Genomic DNA, 23,305 nt, shown 5'->3' with positions numbered 1-23,305 from the left:
TGTGACCCCAGGACAGCTTTTAATGCAGCTCAACACAAATTCATAAACTTTCTTAAAACATTATGATATTTTTTTGGTGATTTTTTTAAAAGTTCATCAGTTATTGTTAGTGCATTTTATGTGTGACCCAAGACCATTCTTCTTGCAATGTGGCCCAGCAAAGCCAAAAGATTGCACATTCCTGAATTAGATGCTCAGCCTGTGTTCTCAAGACACATCTCAACAAAATAGCAGTGAGCCTAGGTCTTCTCGTTTCTTACGCTCTACTAATATGTTAGAGATGTCAAATTTAATTTTTACTCTCCCAAGTATTGGAACTTCCCAATCAAGAGAGGCCATATATTTTCTAAGCATCTAAGCCTTAGTCATCAAGGTCAAACTCAATCTCACTATAGATATATTCTCTATATCTCTATATCATCACTTTACACTGATTCCTCTCTTTTAAATTTCTAGCAGAGTTAGTGAATATTTTTTGAGAATTTCTTCGAATATTGGCCTTTTCATGTGTTTCTCTAGATTTTTCTAAATGGATCTCAAGCATATTAATGGCAGACAAGATAATTTCCTATGAACAACAACATTGAAAATACTGCTATTGACAAGATATCACATTAAATTTTTGTTAACCATGAGAAATTATATTTTTGGATAGAACTGGGCTAAGTTTTTCTAAAAGCAAAATATTTTGAAGGCTTAGACTGCCTACATTAAAAAAGAAAACACCATTACACTGTTGGACTTCTAAAAATCTAACATATTATAGTAAGCTATATCCCAAAGAAGTTTTGAGGAATTTGAGAATCTGATGACTGTGCCCACAAAAGTAAAAGTGAACCCCTGATTTTTCAACCTAGAGATACTGAAAGTAATGTTCTACTATATGCTCATCTTCTGTTAACTGCAAAACTCACAAAATTAAAAAAATACAAGCCTGTTGCTATTAGATGACAATATCTATCTTTTTGTATTAGTTGTTACCCTCACAAAGATAACACAGCTGGAATGGCACTTGGAGTATCACAATGCATTTTGTAGCACAAAATCGAAACACTGCTGTCCCTTCTGCAAGCCAATGAATGATGCCCAGTAGTACACTCTACATTTCATTACGTGTTTGGGAGGTCTGAGATAAATGAACACCATTACAGTCCTGGGTAGATATTCTCTGCTATACTTGTCCTTTAAGTTGAATTTACATTTAGTGTTTTATTAAAAATTACAACTTAGATACATTTATTGAAAATAAATATAGAAGTCTATAAAATTCAACATGAAAGTCCCTTCTTTACTGCCCAGTGGCAACCACTGTTAACAGTTGGATACGCATATATTTCAAAATTGTTAACTATACATAAACACATAAATACATATATAGTTTTATTTCTAACCAAAATGCAATTATGCTGCACATATTCGTCTGCTTTTTTGATGAAAATCTTATTTGTATATGTGATCTATATAAGTTTAAATCTTCAGTATATTTTTTAGCTATATCATAATTTATTTAAACCACTGATTGACACTGGGCTGTTTATTTGCTTTTACCAACACCACTGCAGTGAACATCTATGTACACACATATTTGTGCATGTGCCCAAAAGAGGAAGGAGAGGGATGAGAGGAAGGAGAAAAATATTTCTGGGGCAGAGGGAATGAGAATTTAAAATTTAAACAGGCACCGCCAAATTGCCTTCCAAATCACTTAGCCAACTTACACAACCATGCTAACAATGTACATATCCACTGTCCTATACTCTTCACAAAGCTGGATATTACCGGACTTTTAACCTTGATCATTTGATAAAGGAACAATGGTATTTTGTTTTTTAACTTGCATTTTTCTGAATACCCAAGAAGCTAAGCATCTTTTCATGTGTTTTTTAAATAACTGACTTTTTATTTCATCTGTGAACATGCCTTCCCACCCTCTGCCATTTGTTTAAGGCTTGTGGGCCTCATTCAAAGTTAACTGTTTGAGGTCTTTATGTAACAGGAGTAACCCTTTATGTAACTCTTGGTCTCATATCTTTTGAAATATAGACATTTTAATTTTTGTATATTGTCAGCTGTCCATTTTTGCCTCTTACGACTTCAGTTTTTATAGCTTAAAAGGCCTTTCTTAGCCAGAAAATCATTCCAATCGTTTCCTTAAAAATTTTTTTTCCCAGAATTTTATCTTTTATGTTTAATCTACTTGGAACTCCTTTTGGTCTACGGCCTGAGATGGAGACTTGACCTAATCCCTGGCCAAACACAGAGCATTCAAGTTAGTCCTTAAAAGGAATCCAGCAAAAAGAAACCCAGTACACAAACTGAGAAGACTTACTGTTTAAAAAAAAGACACAACCTACTACACAGACTCAAACACATTTTTACGGCCACGACAACACCCAGAGATATGTGTACTTACACAGAATTCAAGTGACTTAAAAGAACAAAACATTGAATCAGATGCAGACTTCCTGACAGTTAGGCAACACTTACCCATTCCCCTTTAACCTCCACCAGGAAAGCAAAGGTTTGAAAGCAAGGCAAAATATATGTTTAATGACATGCTTTACTCTTACAGCATATCTAAACTCTACGCATCTCATCAAGCTGGTGGTTAACCAGCCAATTTGAGGAAAAGGTTTCAATAGGCCTAGGATTACAGGTGAAGCCCAAATATGTGCCCATAAAACAGCAACACTTTCTCATTAAGATATAGATCACCTGTAACACTTCCTTATCATAACATTTCATAACATTCCCTTAAGACAAGAGCAAGCTGTTTCTCTGCACCTTGTGTTGCAACAATATCCAGTTCCAGAAATATTAGCCTGTTTTGCTTTAAGCATTAAAAAAAATTGTAATGAGGTCCTCACTGATGTGACATTGTATTTTCAGAAATTTTAGATTCCTATTATGTGGTATTTATATATTTTATAATTAATCTACTTTACAGGAGACACTACTTCAATATGAGGCAGTATGAGTAAAGTAGCTTCAGGCTATTAGAAGCCATGGTGTCTTCAGTCTGAGGAAATAAAGAACTCAATGTAAAGAAGAAGAAAAAAAAAAAGAAACCATGGTGTAGGAAATAGCAGGTGGTGAAGTCAGAAGCAAGCTGACAAACACACTCTACTGGCTCAAATTACCGTGTGTGTGTAGAGTGGCGTGCCCAAACTACCAGTTCTTTCTGTAAAGAATGAGTAAGGCTGGCACCCAGCATGTTTCAGACATTCAATAACTGTGTGCCGAATGAAGGCATGGAGTATATTTGAAGAAGTTTTTTATTATTGTTAAGGTGATTTTAACTTTTAAAGATTTGGAACCTGGGCAATATAGGGAGACCCTGTCTCTACAAAAAACAAAAAAAGAAAAATTAGCTGGGTATGGTGGCACATGCCTCTGAGCTACTCAGGAGGCTGAGGCAGGAGGATCACTTGGGCCTGGGAAGTGGAGGTTGCAGGGAGCCAAGATCATGCCACTGCACTCCAGCCTAGGTGACAGAGTGAGACCCTGTCTCAAAAAAAAAAAAAACAATTAAAGAATAAATAATTTGGGACTTTTGGCCTTGCTTCTTTTAGCCCATGGTAATTACAGAGAAAGCAGCTATTAGAGAAAGAAAAAAAGGGGATCGAGGGATTGATTTATCTAAGTACCAAACATATTGTTCTTTCTGTGTATTTTAGCCTATTAAAGATCTATCCTATACACAGAGATATGAAGTTACACAGCAAGATGAATGCATGAGTAATAGTATAATGACCTGTACAACACCCTTTATACTTCAAAGACATATCGTCCTTGGGCAAGAAATATGTTTGTCTCAATTGTTAACTTTCATAGTTCTTTAAAAATTCTAGGCCAGGTGTGGTAGCTCATGCCTGTAATTTCAGCACTTTGGAAGGCTGAGGTAGGAGGATCGTTTGAGCCCAAGAATTCAAGACCAGCCTGGGCAACACAGAAAAACCCTGACTCTACAAAAGACACAAAAATTAGCTGGGCATGGTGGTGCATGCCTGTGGTTCCAGCTATTTGGGAGGATGAGATGAGAGGATCACTTTGCCTGAGCCCAGGAGGCAGAGGCTGCAGTGAGCTATTATCGCACTACAGCACTCCAGCCTGGGTGACAGAGTGAGAACTTGTGTCAACAACAACAGCAAAATCGAAATTATCTTTTAAAGTAATGCTAACAGTAATGCAAAGCTGACTATTTCTAAGACTCTAAAGTGAGTAACTAGAACAAGGAACTACTATTTTCTCTTAGAAAATAATTTAGATCAACCATGTTGTCTGATTTTCTTTCTTAAACTGGTTCCTATAGTTTTAGTTGCATCATAAGATTGTTATTACAGTTAAAGGAAAGAAACAATAACAGCAAAATTCTAACTATCTTCTGTTACGGAGTAGGAAAGCAGATTAACTATATAATTCATTACTTTTCAAAGTTCACATAATTAAAGGGAAAAAAGATGATTTGATGAAAGATACAAAAGTTATCATTGCAATTATGAGAATGATGATAGAGTGTTTTGCACTTATAACTATTTCTTAAAGACTCCTGGCCTCCTCCCACCTTGGAGGATCCGTGTGTGTGTGTGTGTGTGTGTGTACACATATAATTAATTATATAGTATATACATCATATATAAAATATATATTTATAATCATAGTATATAAGTAGTAATCTAAACTCTGAAATTATCATTTATAGATTTTAAAATAATAAAACATTGTCTTTACCAACTCAATTTTAAAGTGATGTTAGGATGTGTTTTTTTTTAAATACCACCTTTCATTTTAATAGAAAAGAAAGAAGACTGAGCTTCTATTATACTTTAAAAATCTAGATGCTGGATTATTGGGTTTCATACTCACTGATATCTCACAATTGTCTAATATAAAGTACAAAAAGAGGACAGAGGTTAATCTTCAACATAAACAACCCTCTCAGTGGAGTCTTTCTTACCATGACTATGTCTCCTGGCTGGATAGTGATTTCATCATGGCTTCTGGATTCAAAGGGGTACAGTGCTCGGTAATATACCACTTTTACATTTTCCTGTGCAGAAATGGTAAGTGGACCTTTTTCTGTTTAAAAAAAGGTGGGGGGACAAAAATAAATAATTACAGAGAACACAAATGTATGACAATAAGCCAAACAACTAACATCTCCTCTACTGCCTATCTCAACCTCTGAACTGTCCCTTCATTCAAGGAATTTATGAAAAACATACTGAATGCCAAAGGGAAGCCAAATCTGACATCAGCAACTCAAACCCAGAGAGTTCATTAGTGACTCCCTAAACAGAGGTCATTCCAAGGCTGAGCGCAGCGAGGCTGCCTAAAGGTCCCTTGTCTCTGCCTCTTGGCTCGGGCTCTAGCAGTACAGATCTGGAAAGCATCAATAGCCCCCTCCTCCCTACCCAGTGTGTTGAGTACAATGCAGCAGTTAGGATATGACCCAAAGTCTGAATCAGCCAAGAAGCAAACTTGTTTGGGAGGGAACAGAGGCACCAGTTTCCATACTGAAACACGAAAATGCAGATGTTTTAGGCTCTTAACATGGTCATATAAAACCTAAGTGCTGATTTCAGTTACACTGATAATCCCCGATGAAGAAAGTCTTCTCTACATTTCCTGGGGAAATAATGAGTCTAAGGATGAACTCTAGATGAAAATAATTTAGATTTTAAATAAAATAAAATTTAAAAAAATGCACATGAGCAGAGACGATTTCGAATTCTGGTTAGCAACAATTAATAACAGACCTGTGGGCATTTTTACTCAAGAGCTACAAGTATTTTGACATATACCTATCTTATCTGAAAAGCAATGAGGAGAAAGTATTATTTCCATATGATTTTGAACTGTATGACATGCAAGATTTCCTACTGACTGAAAGGGAAAAATAAATCCTCGTTTTATACTAGGAGGACGCATAAAGAACTTAAACTAATTGCCTGAGATCAACGGTGAAATTATTTTCAGATTGAAAAAACTATCGAAAAATAAATTTGCCCCTCCTATGACATGGTTGCTACTGTGTAGGTCTGATGACCTGCTAGTATTTCCCCTGGACTACGTGCATCTGAAGGCAGTAAGGTGCCTAATGCAACTCCATAATTCGCGCCCATCTCTGCCCACTATGCAGCTGGGAACCAGTAAACCTTTATAGAATAGCTTCGGTGTTTTTCCTTTCTTTTCGTTCCGTATACTGCAGCACTAAAAAAGCACACCGATGACCAAGCAAAACTGGTATAATTTGCCACACAAAGAAAAAGCAATGACTTGCTTCCGCTGAGTATTATTTGCAAAACTGCAGAATCACACAACCACACAAGAATCTTAAATACACTCTAGCTTACATCTGATAATATAAAGGATAGCTTTTTCTAGCTATTCCAATTAGATCAGTCTTCCAATTAGATCAGTCTTTCATTTATCTCTTTTCTTGGTCTTCCATTTATTTATTTTTTTTTTAAGGCAAATTAGGCCAGGTGTGGTGGCTCATGCTTGTAATTTCACTACTCTGGAAGACCCAGGTGGGAAGATTGCCTGTGGCCAGAAGTTCAAGACCAACTGGGGCAACAAAGTGAGACCACATCTCTTTTTTTTTTTTATTTTCTTCTGGAGAATATACCAAGTAAGAGACCCCATCTCTTTAAAAAAAAAAAAAAAAAAAAAAAAATTAGCTGGGCATGGTGGTGCACGCCTATAGTCCCAACTACTTGGGAGGCTAAGGTAGGAGGATTGCTTGAACCCAAGAGTTTGAAGCTGCAGTGAACTATGACTGTGCTACTCCACTCTAGCCTCGGTGACAGAGTGAGACACTGTCTCAAAGAAAAAAGAAAATTAAAAAAAAAAGAGGCAAATTATATTCAAAGGGCACAATGTTCACACTTTTAAAAAAGTAAAAGCAGTTTTATGCAATGCAGACCAAAGACAGTGAATCCCACATCAGTGGAGGCAAGGGTGAAAGTTGCCACTTTCTGTTGCAGAAACAGCTCAGAAATTCCAGAGAGGGAAATAACAAACCAGAGAAACAGCAGGTTCTTTTTGCAGCATAGGTTAAGACCAGTGGAACTTCACGCCACTTTTGTTAACTCCATAGAGGATTTGTGGATGTCAGCGTATTGTGGGCCAGAGGCTGGCACAGTGGTGGGAGAATTACAAGATCTCAAATGACCCTGGGGAAAGAAGAGCTGCCATGCTCAAAATAAGAGACTGACGTTTTCATCTGTTCATGTAGTCAAGACAGGTTCTGACGAGATACGGGCATTTCTCAGGAGGATCTGGGAGAGAAGACAACTTAGTTTCTAGAATTATTTTTGGCTTCTAATACCTGCAGTGGACCAGGGTGCCTGGACAGCTGGCTTAGCTGGTTCTTGATGCTGATGGAAAAGCCGACCCAGCTTGTCTTGTGCCTCCTGTTTGCATTTTTCCTCATCATCCTTCTTTTTGACACTCTCTTCCCTTTTCAGTTTTTCTTCCTCGTGGAGTTTTCTTGGTCGCTGATGCTCATCCTCCTGCTGCACATGCTCCAGCCACTGCTTGTCCCTTTCCTGAGCTCGTCTGCCAACAAACACGCTTGATTACAGCAAGGAAGCAACCCTAAGTTAACATTACTGTTGCCTCTTTTCACAAAAAATGCTCCATCCAGTAAATGGGATGGTAAACATCAACAAAACTTGTTCTTCAGATGGGGCAACTGAATCAGGGCTCCAATTCTGAGTGAGAAGAAATCACATGATTTAGGAAAACAGAAAATTTCTGATGTATTTTACCAAGTGGTTGCAAGAATAAGAAAAATACTTCTTAATAATAAAGCTGGTATTAAACTGCCAAAACAAACAAACAAAGCTATAAAACAGAGAGAACATAACTTCTATAAAAATAAAGCACACCCAACACTGTAAACGAAATATCACTTAAAATAAGTCCATGAACAATCAGATCACTAAAATTTCCTCCCAGCTAAGGGTACAACACATTTATATGCACACACATTGCTCCCAAAACCTGAAGCTGAAAGCAAAAAATTGTTTTATTGATTTCAACTACTTTGATCGTGTTTTTCAAAGTAGCACCCACAAAATAGATAATTGGAATTAAACCTAGGCCTTGAGATTTTTGATGGCCTGAACCTGAAACCCACAGTAAAAGACTGAGAATGATTTTTCTCATTCCTTAATACTTTATAAAGTCAGAAAATATTTAAATGAACCTAATATGTAATACCAAATGACACAACTAGCTCTTCATATATTAACCCCCTTAACCTGCCAATCAGGTAGGTAGGTCCTAGTACTACTCCAATTTACAAATGAGGAAGCTGGGGCAGAGATATTAAATGACTTGTCATGTCACACAGTCATATGTGCCTGGTCCCAGAGTCTTCACCCTGAACTGCCATCCTTTGACAAGGCTAATGCACACAGGTCATTGGCTGGAATTAGGAATCTGCCATGGAAACATAATTTAAACAAACTACTTTTATTCTCCATTGTCAAAAATTACATTTATTTCTACTCTGTATAAATGTGGAATTTTAATGCAGAAGTCTTTTAAACTTAAATCTTAAACATTTTATTTACGACTTGTAAAATGTCTTTTAAGAAAGCATAAAAACATTTTTTGGAGGGGCAGGATGTTGTTATTCATGACAACAAAAAACCATAATAACATTACTTTATATTTTCTACCAATAAAGGTCACCATATATACTGTATAACCGTTGAATTTCTGAAGTTAATTTGGAGTATTTTTTATCTATATAATTGGAATATATTACATATATTTTTATTATGCTACTTTCTGTATTAAGCTATTTTATGTATTTTTCTATATTTTATGTTTAATTCTACTCTGTGGGAACATAGCAGTTCAGTACAGTATAGTGTGAATAATAAAAACATTTTATAAACTGCGGAGGTAAGAAAAGGATGGAGTTAATCCAATATATCCAAGGAGGAGATCCTTAGCCTGACCCCCAACCAAACCGTAAAACAATCCTGTAAATTGGTCTGAGAGCCCAGATACCCCCTTATTGGCACTGAAAAACAAAAATACAATCCAAACAAACAGAAGATTCTGTATACCCATAAGAAAGTATTCACAGCTCTGGGCAGGTTAACTGGACTCAGCCCACTATAGTCAACGACTTGCCTCAAGTATCTGTTTCTTTATCTTTTTAATTTAATTTCAGTTACCAACTTTTATAATCTATAGCCTGTCATTGAGACATTTGGTCATTTTTGTTTTGTGGGGTCTAAAATTAACTGACATTTAAAAGGCAAATACCCAGTAACAAAATCAGACACAAATTTCTACAATTTACCACAGAAAGTTACAAGTAAAAACAAAAATATCACAAACACAAATCTTCAAACAAAAACAGGTCTGTATCCTATGCACTAAGCAGCAGTGGCAAAATTTCCCCTTTTGTACTAAAGTTTAATTTGCAGTTGAAAAACAGAGGAAGGGAAACAGAGGGGCCCACACTGACCCTGCCGGAGAAGCCCTGTGTGGGGCGCTAGCTCAGTGGCTTGGATTTCAAACCAGGCATTCCCACCCCTGTTACTAAAAGGCTGTGAACTGGAAACGTTATTTTGGCCATTAGCATGCAAATGAGCACACCAAGTGTCCCAATTTCCTTGTATAATTCCATTTATCCACAGAGTAGTAGCTTGAGAGAGCTCTGGGAACTAAGCAGAAACTTCAGGAGGTACTGATATATGCAAAGATTTAGATATACACGTGTTTGTGTTTGCACTCACACTTCACAAGCACACGAAAGACTGAAGGTTCTTCCTGGTGCAGTAACTACTTGGAGAAGCCAGGCAAAGAACAGTAAATCCTCAAAGTTCCTTCCAGATGAATGCATAATCCACACGAGACTCACCTTTGGGCTTCTTCTTTTTGTTTTTCTAATTCTACGATCTTTCTCTCTTGTTCTTTCTGTTTCAGTCGTTCCGCCTCCAGGGACTTTTGCTTCTGGAGTTGCTGCTTACTATGTATTTCTCTTAGTTCCTATAAATAACCGAGAAACATTTCATGTAGCAACAGGAGTGACAGGTATATCAACTATTTATCAGCATGCAACATTTCATAGTGGGAAGCCTAGGACACTTAGGAGGTAACGTTTAGAGTTGGAAAAAGTCAACTTGGAAAGCTAAAATCACACCACATTTTGACATGACTGATTTCCAAAGGCCACTTAAGATTACATTCTAGTAAGCCATACACATAATACCATTTTCCATGATCTGCTCTAGAAGCAACCTGCTAGAAAAGGGCAGGAGAGGAGCTATACTGCTGAAGGCTCAGCAATCATAATGGAATATAACCAGTTCCAAAATATAGCGATGATCATAATGTTGATTATCAATCAACACCAGCCTCTACTGGCTTTGAAAATACACACACCTCTTCACTCACTACCCTCCATTCAAACCTCACCTCCTCCTTTCACTAAGCTGCCTCAGAACAAACATTTCTTTGCTCCCTGACTTCAATTCTTCCCCCCAGGGTCATTTTTCTTCTAATTACACCTCTTCCAGAGCATCTTTTCCAACTAAATCTATCCTTCAAGTTGCTAACTGCCCCAAAACTAAACCAGCAATCAGGCTGAAAGTAAAAAGCTATAATTTGATGATGACTACCTTGGATCCAATTTCCTCACTTGAAACTAGCTGCAGGAAGAGCAGTAATTTCCTTAGCAGGCTACTGAAAATAAAATGCATTCTATATTTAAAGTACTCGAGTCAGAAGTTTAAATACCTGAAAATATGAAGAACAAGGAAACGTCTGCTGAGGAAGAAACTCTCTGATTCCATAGGAGTCAAATGGTCACCAATGGACTGAGTCACTGAAACTCATCTTACTTATTTTCCCTTCCCCTAAGTTCCTGTTCCACATGCCAGGTCTGCTGCCATAGGGAACAGTCCAATTTGTGCTTTACAAAGGTACCTTTTCCTGCTGTGTCCTGCCTGGATATTCCCAGTGTCACCTGCTAGGTTCCCCACTGTAACCCTTCCCTCCTCCCTTCTTCCGACTCCCTTCCTTTCCTTCTTTCTTCCCTTCTTCTGCCTTTTCCCCTTCCCCTTTTCCTCCAGTGCCTCCCTCTTCCTAAGTACCCCCCACCCTCAATCTCCAGTTAAACTTTTTCTTTTATCTCATTTTTCCCTTTTAAAGTCTTACTTGGGCCAACAATAAATCGATGAGTCAAAGTGCCCAGTAGAGCCAAGGTATCTTTCCAGTTGATTTCTCAGTCTAACTAGGGCTGGTCCTCCCAGTAGCTGGCCCAGGGATCTCTATAGGGAGATTTAAGGACTAAGATTTGCCCTGTCTTCTATCACCTTTCTCACTGGCCATACTAGACAGGCAGGGTTCTTCCAGGCCCTAAAACTCCTACCTTTAGATTCATTCGAGATTGAATAACAAAGATAGAGCGTTTGTCTATAGAAGGTCAGTGTTAAAATGCACTTGTTATTGGAAAATAATCCTAAGGACTAGGCTAACCCTTTCTTACTAATTTTGCTAAGATTGAAGTTAAAATGCATATACAGGCTGGGTGCAGTGGCTGATGCCTGTAATCCCAGCACTTTCGGAGGCCGAGGCAGGTGGATCATCTGAGGATGGGAGTTCGAGACCAGCCTGACCAACATGATGAAACCCTGTCTCTCCTAAAAATACAAAATCAGCCAGGTGTGGTGGCACATGCCTGTAATCTCAGTTACTTGGGAGGCTGAGGCTAAGACTGGAAAGCAATGATGATGCCTCACACTGACTGTTAAGTGCTAACTGAGATCAGAAAATCAACCCTAGGGAGAAAGAAGTCCATTTTTCATTATCTTTCTCACTGCCATATCAAGGGATGTAAAACTTAATTTAATTTTATTTTTTTCTTATTTATTTATTTTTTAAAGATGGGGTTTCTCCATGATGGCCAGGCTGGTCTTGAACTCCTAACCTCAGGTGATCCACCCACCTCAGCCTCCCAAAGTGCTAGGATTACAGGCGTGAGCCACCGCACCCGGCAATTTTAATGTGCTAAAAAATCAGCAGTATTGGTTTTCATAGTAACCTGGAATCAAGAACAAATAGTAATCAGTAATAACATGAATAAAAATTTCATTTTCAACACTATCACATTCTTAAATAGGTTCAGAAAAAATAATTTACAGCAAAAGACGATACTTAAAAGGTACAGAACTAGGAATCAAGAAACCAGGATTCTAATCTCAGGTCCCTGACATGAGCTGGCAGATGAATCAGAATAGATGATCTTTAGGTGTTCTTCTAGTGTTGGGATCTGTTAGATCTTAGACGCTGTTCATCACATAAGTATTTATTTATTTCAGTGTCTGTTTTATTTAGAATTTTATTCTTAACTGCAAGAATAAGAGAAAAAAGCGTAAGCAAAATAACCGTGAGCTGAAATTAAATACCAAAGAGTAAGAAATGATGGAAGAGAAGTAACATTTCAGTTTGATATTCAGAGATCTGATTATATATTTTCAAAAGTCCTTATTTCATCTAGGAAAAATGTATTTATAAGTAAAGTGATATTCAAAATATTCAACAGCAGGTACTGAAAAACCAGAATGGATACTGGCCATGAGGTATCAACATACTATAATAGATAGCCCATAGGTACAAATGAAGATTTTTCATTTTTCCCCAAGAATTATACTGCACAGTTTCTTTCTATACTAGGCTCTTGTAACTGAATATGATTTGCAGATCATTGATTACCAGATGGAAGTAAAGCTAGTCATACATTAGGAGGCACTATAAAATTGAAAAGCTTATAAGAAAAAGTGATTTTGAAGAATCTATAGAAAAAAATCCTACCTATGACACAGTTTCAAAAATAATTTTTCTATGTATCAAATACATGAAAAAAGATATTTAAAAATTTTTAAACACACTTTTTTTCAAGTATAGCTGCATTATGGGATGGGTTGAACCAATCTTTGGAGCTGATTATGTAAGTTGCAGCTTCAAGTACCTCCAAGAAGTAAGTGGGGCTTGCAGGAACCATAAAATAAGCTAACAGAAGGCTCTGGCACCTTATGATCCAGATTTCAAGATGGCAAAGTTTCTCTATCATTTCTACACCCAAGTCGAACACTGCTGAGATACACAGTTGTAAGGAAATCAGTGTGCTTGGCCACTGGCAGGCATTCTGAGTCTTCTCTTTTCTTGGACTTAGGAGTTTACTATGGCATGAAACAAAATAAGCAGAACATGGATGATTTCTAAGTTGATAAGCTTTTTAAAAAGTTGAACCTCCAAGAAGGTAATCTACAGGATGAAGGAATAATACTCTAAAAAATGAGTGAATAACTCTTCTTCCTTTGCCACAACCAAGTCCTTAGAGAACACCCAATCTTTTCACATGGGGGAGTAGATGGCTGCACTATTCTCTCGTTCTTTCAACACTATTAAAGAGACTCGAGTAGAATTATAGTTATTAAGAAGTATCCTTTTAATCCTTCCAGAAAAAAACAATTTCAAAGTGACAAACAAATATGGTGTCATTAAATTCTTTATCTAGGAAATGAGCAACTATTCAGGGAAATGGCTAAGGAAAACTTCGCCACATTCAAAGTATCAACTTTTCCTGGTAGGCAACTTTGATTAAAATGACCCTCAAATTCTATTAAATCCACGTGGAATTTGTCACAATTATTTCACTATTATAACAGAAAGAAACAAATAAGAAATTACCATGAATCAAAAGTCAGTATCTCACTTGGTTCTTCCTAACATTAATTGATTTTTTTCTAAAATGAACAACTCTACAAAAGCATGTTTCTTGCCTGGATATTAATCTAGCAATATAGTATGGAGTGTAGAACTTTGTTGATTTTTCTTCTATAAATTCTATTCAAGCATGTATGTTTTACACTAGGTGCAGTATGTAATTTGATGTTATCGTCTAATAAAACATAATTACATTACTTTCTTAATAAATAAGAAATTCGGCCGGGTGCAGTGGCTGAAGCCTGTAATCCCAGCACTTTGGGAGGCCGAGGTGGGTGGATCACAAGGTCAAGAGATCGAGACCATCCTGGTCAACATGGTGAAACCCCGTCTCTACTAAAAAAAATACAAAAAATTAGCTGGGCATGGTGGCGCGTGCCTGTAATCCCAGCTACTCAGGAGTCTGAGGCAGGAGAATTTGCCTGAACCCAGGAGGCGGAGGTTGCAGTGAGCCGAGATCGCGCCATTGCACTCCAGCCTGGGTAATAAGAGCAAAACTCCGTCTCAAAAAAAAAAAAAAAGAAATTCGATAGTCAATAAGTTTTAGCTGCATGTAACAAATAAATACTTACGTAGAAAAAAATTAAAACTATAAAACGTGTAGTATATTACTACACATATATATATTAAAATAATAAGGTTTTTTTTTTTTAAGTAAAAAACAAAATGTGCAGAATTATGACAATACAGAGCAGAGTTTCTTAACCAGGTCTGTGAATAAGCTTCAGCCCTGTGGCTGCTATGTAGCATGCAGACTTGGGGTATATGGGCATTTTTTTCTGGTGGAGAAAGCTTGCAGCTTTTATTAGTCTCAAGGGGTCTTTGATCAAACCCAGCTTATGAACCACAATAAAAAATTATTAGCATATCAAGATTCTGTTTTGTGCTAGTTAAGATAAATGAAAATCAACTTGCTTTTAATTTTCTTCCCTGGACCAAAGAGGGAAAAGTCACTTACTTCCCCTAAAGAGCTAAGATATTTGAACCATAAAATATCTTTGGACATGCTACGGCACAGAGCCAAAGTATTTCAAAAGCAGTATGTCTGACAAATTGAACACCCAAGAAGATCCAACTATTTTTCCCCTGAGAAATGTGGCTCAAGTTTACTGAAGATGGTTGTTCTACTGCTATGTTAAAAGGCACAGAATCACTTGATTTAATAACTGTTTCTCCTTCATCTGGTCTTAGAGACACTTAAAAATAGATGTATTATGTCAAACAATATTACTTGAAATCTAAAGTAGCATGCACCTAAACACTATGTATAGTGTTCTTTTTCACAAACATTACTTTGCATAAATGCTTACGAAGAGAAAAACAATTAACTAGCAACATGGGCCTAGAAAGAAGACTAGCAGTTAATGGAAATTTGTTTGTTGATTTAGATATCCAACTTTTTTGAAAGATTATTTTGCTTTTGATTCACCTCAGGCTGTCTCTTGGAAATGAGAGACAAAAACAAGCATACCTTAATTACTTAAAATTCATGAACTCAATACTATAAATCAAGATAAAATTGTTTAGCTCAAATAGAATATTTATAATAATCTTCATACTGTTAATATGAAATTGACCTCATAAAAAAGCTGATGTAGCTACCAGCATCAGAAATTTCAGGTGCTTATCTATAATATCATATCCATAAAAAGTCTGAAGTAGAAGTGCTTCTCTGTAATAAACATGATTTCACACCTAGGGATAATATGTAGTACATAATATCAAAATTTATAAAAGCTCTTTGGAGTTTTAAAATACAATAACTTTTCCAAATTAAGTGGTTTTGGAACAAATCAAGAGCTATTAAAAAAAGCCAGTTAACAAACCCCATGAGGTGAGAACTTGTGTCTGTATGGAAAATTTTGAAAAATAACAATTTCAGAACACAGAAACTATATTCAAATCAAGGTAAACTGATAGTCCATTTATCACAAAGTTATATATTCATTCATTTAAAAATTTTATTTATTTACAGACAGGGTCTCACTGTGTTGGAGTACAGTGGATATTCACAGACAAAATCATAGCCTCAAACTTCTGGCTTCGAGTGATCCTCCCACCTTGGCCTCCTGAGGCACATGCCATTGTACCAGGCTATGTTTATTCATTCTTGATGCACTAAAAGTGAGAGGACTATACAGAAAGAGATATACTGAGTCGTTGTTTATTTATTTTTTGAGATGGAGGCTCACTCTGTTGCCCAGGCTAGAGTGCAGGGGCGTGATCTTGGCTCACTGCAACCTCTGCCTCCCAGGTTCAAGTGATTCTCCTGCCTCGGCCTCCTGAGTAGCTGGGATTACAGGCGTATGCCACACTACACCCAGCTAATTTTTGCATTTTTAGTAGAGATGGGGTTTTGCCATGTTGGCCAGGTGGTCTCAAACGCCTGACCTCAAGTGATCCACCCACCTTGGCTTCCCAAAGTGCTGGGATTATAGGCATGAGCCACAGTGCCTAGCCTGACTAGTTATTTAAATTCTGAAATGGGGTATACTAATGTTTGAAAACATGTTCAAATATTTAAATTTGAAGTCAATATTTAACAAAATAATAAGCCTATTTCCCATGGCACAAAATGGTAATCAATGTATCACAAGTACCAAGGGATATTGGAGCAGGATGTGTGTGTCGAAGGGGGTCGGGAGAAGAGCTAGAAGCTCCTATCCTCTCTGAAATAGGAACAGGTAATTAGACATCCTCCGCCATGAGGCTCTGGGAAGTACCCTTGGGAAGTGTTACCGGAAAGGGAAAACTGATTACAGTTTGTCCTGAAAATCTCAATTTCCCTCAAAGTGTCTGCTTTAGTCACAAGCAACATTCCATTGAGAGAAGCATTTTTTCAGAAGAAAGGGTTCTTCTTAACCCTTTCCTAAATCACCTTTTATTAAATTTTTACAACTTCAAAAAGAAGAAAACCCAACACTATAACTAAAAACCTCAGTCAAGCAGCCTACTGGTATGGCACAGAATATGACAGAATGAGAGTTAGAGGATTTTATTACTTCTAGATAGAAGAGGTCTTTTCCAAAGGATCATACAGGTAAAAATAAAATTTTAGCTTGAACAAAATGAAAGAAGCAAACATTACTCTACCAATTATGAGAAAGCAACATTGCTATCTGAGTCCATACTGATTTATCTTGCTGTCTCTGTGCCTCCCCTTTCTAAGTGTTTCTTCTTCCTTCATTATTTCCCTTCACAAGCATTATTTTTACTGACTTCTTACTCAGTTCTGCAGTTCTTTCTCCAGCTCTTTTCCTTTTTCCCCTGGTTGCTAAACATTTTGCCTTTCACTGCCTTCATAATGAATGAGCCTCCCATGAAAGCAAGTGTCTGAAACCAAGAGTATAAAGGCTTTAGTTAAGCAAACAACCTCATTTACTACAACTGGCCTTCTCATTTCAACATCAATTCAGTTCTTAGGAGCCATTTTTAGAACAGGTAGCATTATGGGGAGAATTTATATTTCTAAAAGCCCCTTGTGTCTAATTTAAGAAGCCTGAATTTCCCAAGTATACTAAGAAATATAAATCTTACTTGTGAATTAGTCTTAAATACTCAAATTTTCTAAGATATAAAGTATTATACACATTGGAATACTATACTGACCACAGTATGTCCCCCATGATGGAAATATGCACATGACCCAAAAAATAACTGAGCACTTTCACGTTTGCAGATAAGAAGCAAATTCAATGATCTAAAATGCTTGTTAAAAAAACAAGACTACAGTACACAGTACCTTGTCCAGCTTGTAATTCAGTTTACACCACCATACACACACACAACTTGTCAACAGGAAAGAATCAATCATACTCTATGATTAATAATAACTAATCATTAATGTTTACAAAGAAGGCTTAGTACTTCATGGTAAATGCTATCTTAAGACACTGAGCACTCATCTGTGCAGGGGAAACTGAAGCACAGAGCTGGAGATGGTTCATCATTCTTAGTCTGAGAAAGATGTGCATTGCCTGAGTAGGGCATAGAGACCTTTAGAAAGAAGTCTAAGTGGATGACGCAGCCCAGGAGAACTGCCAGGCACTGCAACACTGCCTCCTCCATTGCCACTGACTGGAAGAAAGAAATGCTCAAATGTAAACAGCCATTCACATTAGGACTTGTCCAGTACACACTGACTAGACAGGAACCAACAAGTACTCAACTTTTCAACATAAAACATAAAATCTGGGTGTTAGATTCTCTTTATTTGACCTCTTAAAGGAGCCTGGAAAACTACAAGCTGTACTCTGTACTGCTGCTCCATGTTAGAAGTAAGACATTAAAATACTGATGGCACACATTAGGCCATCAGTGCCAAGGAAAACTGCTACAGTAACTACTGGCATTGCTACGGTCAAGGTAAAATCAGGTGCTACTGTCCAAAAAGTCCTGGCAGTAATGTTATTTGACACTTGTTTGAATCACAATTTTATACCTATAGGTAGGCACTGTGTGTAAGAAAAACAACTAGCCTTTTGGTACATAGAGTCTCCAAAAAAGTTGGGAGTTTTATTTGTAAACTGAATTAAAAGAAAATGTCATAGATAATAATTTTAAATTGATGTTTCTAGAACATGGATTTGAGAAGACTACTTATTTCTTAATAAGATATTTGTTATATATAGAACACATTTTAAAAGCAGAAATCTATGGTAAATTTTATCCACTGAATTAAAACTATTTTAAGACATACTAATTCATGCTAGCAATAATCACTAATAAAATTAATTCTTATTATTCCTGGTTAATTCACTGGTTAAGTATTTCATTTGATCATCAAAACCCTAAAATTTATCATGCATATCAAGGGCAGTCTAAGTACAAAGGCTACCACTTGGGGAATTGGTGGCACAAGAGCTTCAGCATCTCAGGGTGCTATCGTTTCTCCTCTTCTCCCACACTCCTTGTTTTTACAGACTTATTTCAAACCCAAAAGCAAAGTTTACTTACTACAATAAGATTCCTGTTTCCTTCCTCAAGTAATTATTGGTTTGGGGTGGTAAATAGAAAGATATTTACATCTTAAGATCTTTTTTGGAATATATAAATGTGACACCTACCAGGTAAATATCTATTAAAATGCATGGAAAAAAAGCCTTTCTGAAAACAAAAATGAGCCTTCAACTTCCATGGATTAGGTAGAAACTTAAATATCCATGACTTTGAATGTGGAGCCATTTAACAGAAGACCACAATTACAAGCATGCTTTATGCTTTCAACAGGTTGCTTCCTGTATGAAACAAATACCTGTTAACCTGACTACCATTAACTTTTTCCTCTTGCCTTGAGAATTTCTATCCTTGCTTATCAGATTTTGGATAGGGAAGCAAGGAATTTAATTCTTCCTGAACTGAAGAAATGGGGAGAAACCCACAAAAGACAAACTAATCTGAGCAAGACATTCTGGAAGAAAGAACTAAATCAGATTGTTAAAAGAAAAGGAAAGCATAATCGTATTCAGTTTTTCCACTAAATACGCTTCCTATACTTCCTAATCACTGTCTTGTAACTCAGATCTGGGTTGAATCAGAGTACGATTATTCCCTGTATTACCATCAAAGTAAGTGGATGACTTTTTGCAATTTACTCAAAATAATGAGAATCAGTTTTTGCTAAATGTTATCCTCATCTGTGGAGCCAGACATTTAGTATCCGATCAACTAAATTAAAAATTCTGTACTCTATAAGGTACTTCTACAGTGTTACTAATCTATAATGAGGGAATTGCATTTCCTTCTTTCAGGTGAACAATCTACATGAGCATGAAATACAAAAGAACATGAAGCCCTAATTTCTTTTCTGTACTCTCCAGATGGCTTCCTTTAGGGAAACGAAGGTTTAGGATACAGAAAATTCACACCATCAGGTTAGTTGTGTGAAATGACACATCCCAGAAAGTAGAGTAATTTTTGCATCATTACTGTCGATGCTCTACAGGCACTGCTGATCAAGAGGTGCACTGAAGAAATCCCAAGCGTCAAGAGGCTGCTCTTCCTGCTCTAGCTCCTCATCCAAGAAAGCACAGTTGCTAATAGACACATGCTCTAAAGTCAGAAAAAAGGTACTTCATTTTCCAGTGTGGCTACAACAAAGAAAAGTGGGCAAGTGACAATTAAGACACTAAATGATAAATCCATCTCTGAGATGTTGCAATCAAATTCTAAGACCTTTGATTCTCCAATTTAACTGTTTTGGCTTTACCAGGTTTGAGAGGAATAGTAGAAATAACCATAACACAACATATTCACTAAGTCCTCCGAATGCATGTTAAATAACAAAACAATACAGTTATACTGGCCTGTGATTTGTTGTGTGTGTGTGTGAGTATTTTTTTTTTTTTTTTTTTGAGACAGGGTGCCACTCTGTTGCCCAGGCTGGAATGCAGTGGCACAATCATGGCTCACTGCAGCCTTGACCTCCTGGATTCAAGTGATTCTCCCACCTCAGCTTCCCAGATCACTGGGACTACAGGTATACACAACCATACCCGACTAAATTTTTTTTTTTTTTTTTTTGGTAGAGACAGGGTTTCACCATTTTGCCTAGGCTGGTCTCGAATTCCTGAGTTCAAGTGATTCACCTGCCTCTCAAAGTGCTAGGGCTACAGGCACGTGCCACTGCACTTGGCCTGACCTGTGATTTTAAAACTCGTATTAATTTAAATTTAAAGCTAATAAGAGAAAGTCAAAATTAAAATTAAAAAACAGGAGAAATATTCTTATTTAAAAATAAGTATATTTGGAAAAAGGCTAGTGAAAAAGTAGGCTAAAATTAGCCTTTATTTAAGAAACTCTGTGACCCTGAAAGCAGCCATATAGCCGATTAAACACAGTAGGAGTGACTCAGTGCACATTAAGGGTGTTCTCTTTAGTAATGACAATAGCAATTCAATCACCAAAATTATTTAATCTACAGATCTAGACATTTATCAAAAGTCTCTCACTAGAGTATCCTTTTCTAATACCTGAACCTTGTTCTGGGGAGTCAAATTTCTAAAAAAAAAAAAAAATCTTAACGTGAAGGCACAAATCTGGACTACTGCCAGAAGTAGTACTGGCAGAAGATAGCTTAATACTTAACAGTTTATATTCCAAGAGATTATTAAAAAGCACTGTAGGCTTTGCAACAGTGCTATTTTTCTTTTTGCTTATAAAAGAGACAAGTGACAACAAAAGTTAATGTGAGCATTTTAATTGTACTTATTCTTTTTTTTGGTTTGTTTTTAATTGTACTTATTCTTGAAATGGTTAACTTCCAGCTATACTTCTAATACTGACGTACCACATAATCATTTATGCATGAATATAGAACATATATAGTGTACATACATACACACACTGTGTAAGCATGAATGCAAAGTGAAGAAAAACACTAAGCTGGCTCAAATAATATTTCCCCTTAAGAGCTATCTCTTGGAATTGTAGAATTAAGAAAAGATCATTACCTAATATTCTGAAAGAACAGCACAAATACCCCAAACTCAGATGTCTGGACAATTTGGCCTAGAATCTCAATCCAAAGATCAACTATTATAAAAGTTTCAAATATGCTTTCTAATTTTTAATTTTGTTTTTAGAATCAAAGAACAGGAGTTTTACTTCTTCCTACTGCCAAAAGCTGAATTGGACAGAGTCAAGTATAAAGAATATTAAGTTAGGAAAGGAAACAAATATTTTGAGGGGAAAAAAGTATAACATCCAATTTCTTTTAAGAATATAATTAATAAAAATGCTAATATCTATATACATCTAAAGTAGTATATAATTGTTTATAAGAAATGAACTGTTTGTGTTCTGATTTTATTATAAGAATTAACATTCTTAAGATGATACAGTTGTAAAGTTAAATCAGAAACACCAAATCTGAAAGAGGCTATGATCTAACTAACCATTTTACATTTCCTCAGAATTTTGGCATTTTTCCCAATTTTACTGTGCAAATGTGACAAAACCATACACCACTTCTGCCACGGAGACAAAAGCAATTACTCCACTAAAACAGTAAGATTTAAAAAATGCGAGGTAACAAAATAAAGATCTACATTTAAGCACAATGTTGAAGATAAGAAGTGGCAGAAAAATTCTTAGTTTTAAAAAAGAAAACAATTCCTTTTAGTAGTATTCAAAGAACGTGAAAGATAAAGCGTTTGGAATCAACTTGATGTGATTATAAACAGACAAAAGAATGCAGATGTGTCAAAATATGATTCAGGTTAAAACACATGTCATGCTGGGGCCACTCACTCAGCCCTAATTTATAGATGCCAAATTCATTTTTACATTTTCAAGAAGAAGAGTGCAATTTAGATTGTATAATGTTCATCTATAAATGTGAAGGCTTTCACAATGGCATAATAAATTTTTCTGCCTGGAATGAAATAGCAGCTAATCATTTGGACAGTTAAAAAAAATAAAGGGTAAGACATACATGCAGACACACATAGAACAGTTACCTTCAGCTGATTATTGAAAATATCAATCTCCTGTAGTTTTGATCTAGTTTCTTTCTCCACTTCATCCAGTTGGTCTCGTAGCTGCTGTCGAGCTATTTCTTTTGCTTCTAAGGCTCTTTTAAGTGTAACAAGTGAATCTCCTATTTTATAAAAACATTGCAAAGATAAGAAAACTTTAATTTGCAGTGAGGAAAATTTTTTTTTAACATTCTCATTTCACTTAAGGAAATTCTTGCTGTTTAAAAAAAAAAGGCTAGGCGCAGTGGCCTACACCTATAATCCCAGCACTTTGGGAGGCTGAAGTGGGAGGATCACCAGAGGTCAGGAGTTCGAGACCAGCCTGGCCAACATAGTGAAACTCTATCTCTACTAAAAATATAAAAATTAGCTGAGTGTGGTGGCACACACCTGTAGCCCCAGCTACTTTGAGGCTGAGGCAGGAGAATCTTGAACCAAGGAGGGAGAGGTTATAGTAAGCCGAGGTCATGCCACTGCACTCCAGCCTGGGCGACAGAGCAAGACTTCGTCTCAAAAAAAAAAAAAAAAAGGGAAAAGAAAAAGAAAAGGTCAGCTTTAAAAACAAAACACCTACTGTGCAAACTGTTCTGCTGAACTTGTTTTAACTGGTCATTGAGTATCTGTTTTTCTGGAATTAGTCTTCCAAGCATTTGCTGAGATTCCTGGGAGGGAAGGAGGACAACAGTAATGAACGACAGGGAAGGCTACTGTGTCTACGTTAAGATCCAGGCAGAGCTCAAGTCAGTTTTCACAGTCCTCAAACACTCATCCCAAATCCTGTATGGTAAAGCTGTGTTTAATTGTTAGTTAGGTGTGGCTCCTACATTGTTTGCCAAATGCATTTCCCTAAAATAAAGTTAAGATAGTTATGGCTTCCCTGATATTTCTTATATTTTTGTTGGCTTATTAGATATTTATGAGCTTTAAAAAATGTACATTAGGTACTACTCCACATAGATAAATTCAAGTAATGAGCTTCCAATAGCACTGGGATCAAATGCAAATGCAGTGATCCTACTGTTTGTAAACGAACTCAGTGGTTTAAATAACAAACTCAGTGGTTTAAA

At 36.5% G+C, this 23,305-nt stretch overlaps 1 protein-coding gene across 8 annotated transcripts in view; it reads right to left on the bottom strand.

Moving 5' to 3' along the window:
• ITSN1 (intersectin 1) overlaps nt 1–23,305 on the bottom strand; it is a 236,394-nt gene that overhangs the window by 87,721 nt on the left and 125,368 nt on the right. For 4 of the 8 annotated variants that reach the window (XM_035283062.3, XM_035283065.3, XM_035283067.3 and 1 more), the window contains exons 15-20: nt 22,813–22,900; nt 22,221–22,360; nt 9,893–10,020; nt 7,334–7,563; nt 4,958–5,079; nt 2,488–2,502 (exon numbers count right to left, since the gene is read on the bottom strand). In XM_035283062.3, the coding sequence (XP_035138953.1) occupies nt 2,488–2,502; nt 4,958–5,079; nt 7,334–7,563; nt 9,893–10,020; nt 22,221–22,360; nt 22,813–22,900 (723 nt within the window). The remainder of the gene's footprint in view (nt 1–2,487; nt 2,503–4,957; nt 5,080–7,333; nt 7,564–9,892; nt 10,021–22,220; nt 22,361–22,812; nt 22,901–23,305) is intronic. The other 4 variants (XM_035283063.3, XM_035283066.3, XM_078358737.1 and 1 more) reach the window with 1 other exon arrangement.

Source organism: Callithrix jacchus, chromosome 21 (genome assembly GCF_049354715.1).
Source record: "Callithrix jacchus isolate 240 chromosome 21, calJac240_pri, whole genome shotgun sequence".
Classification (NCBI taxonomy): domain Eukaryota; kingdom Metazoa; phylum Chordata; class Mammalia; order Primates; family Cebidae; genus Callithrix; species Callithrix jacchus.
The sequence above is the reverse complement of the archived record's forward strand: the minus strand, read 5'-3'. Positions and strand labels throughout refer to the sequence as shown.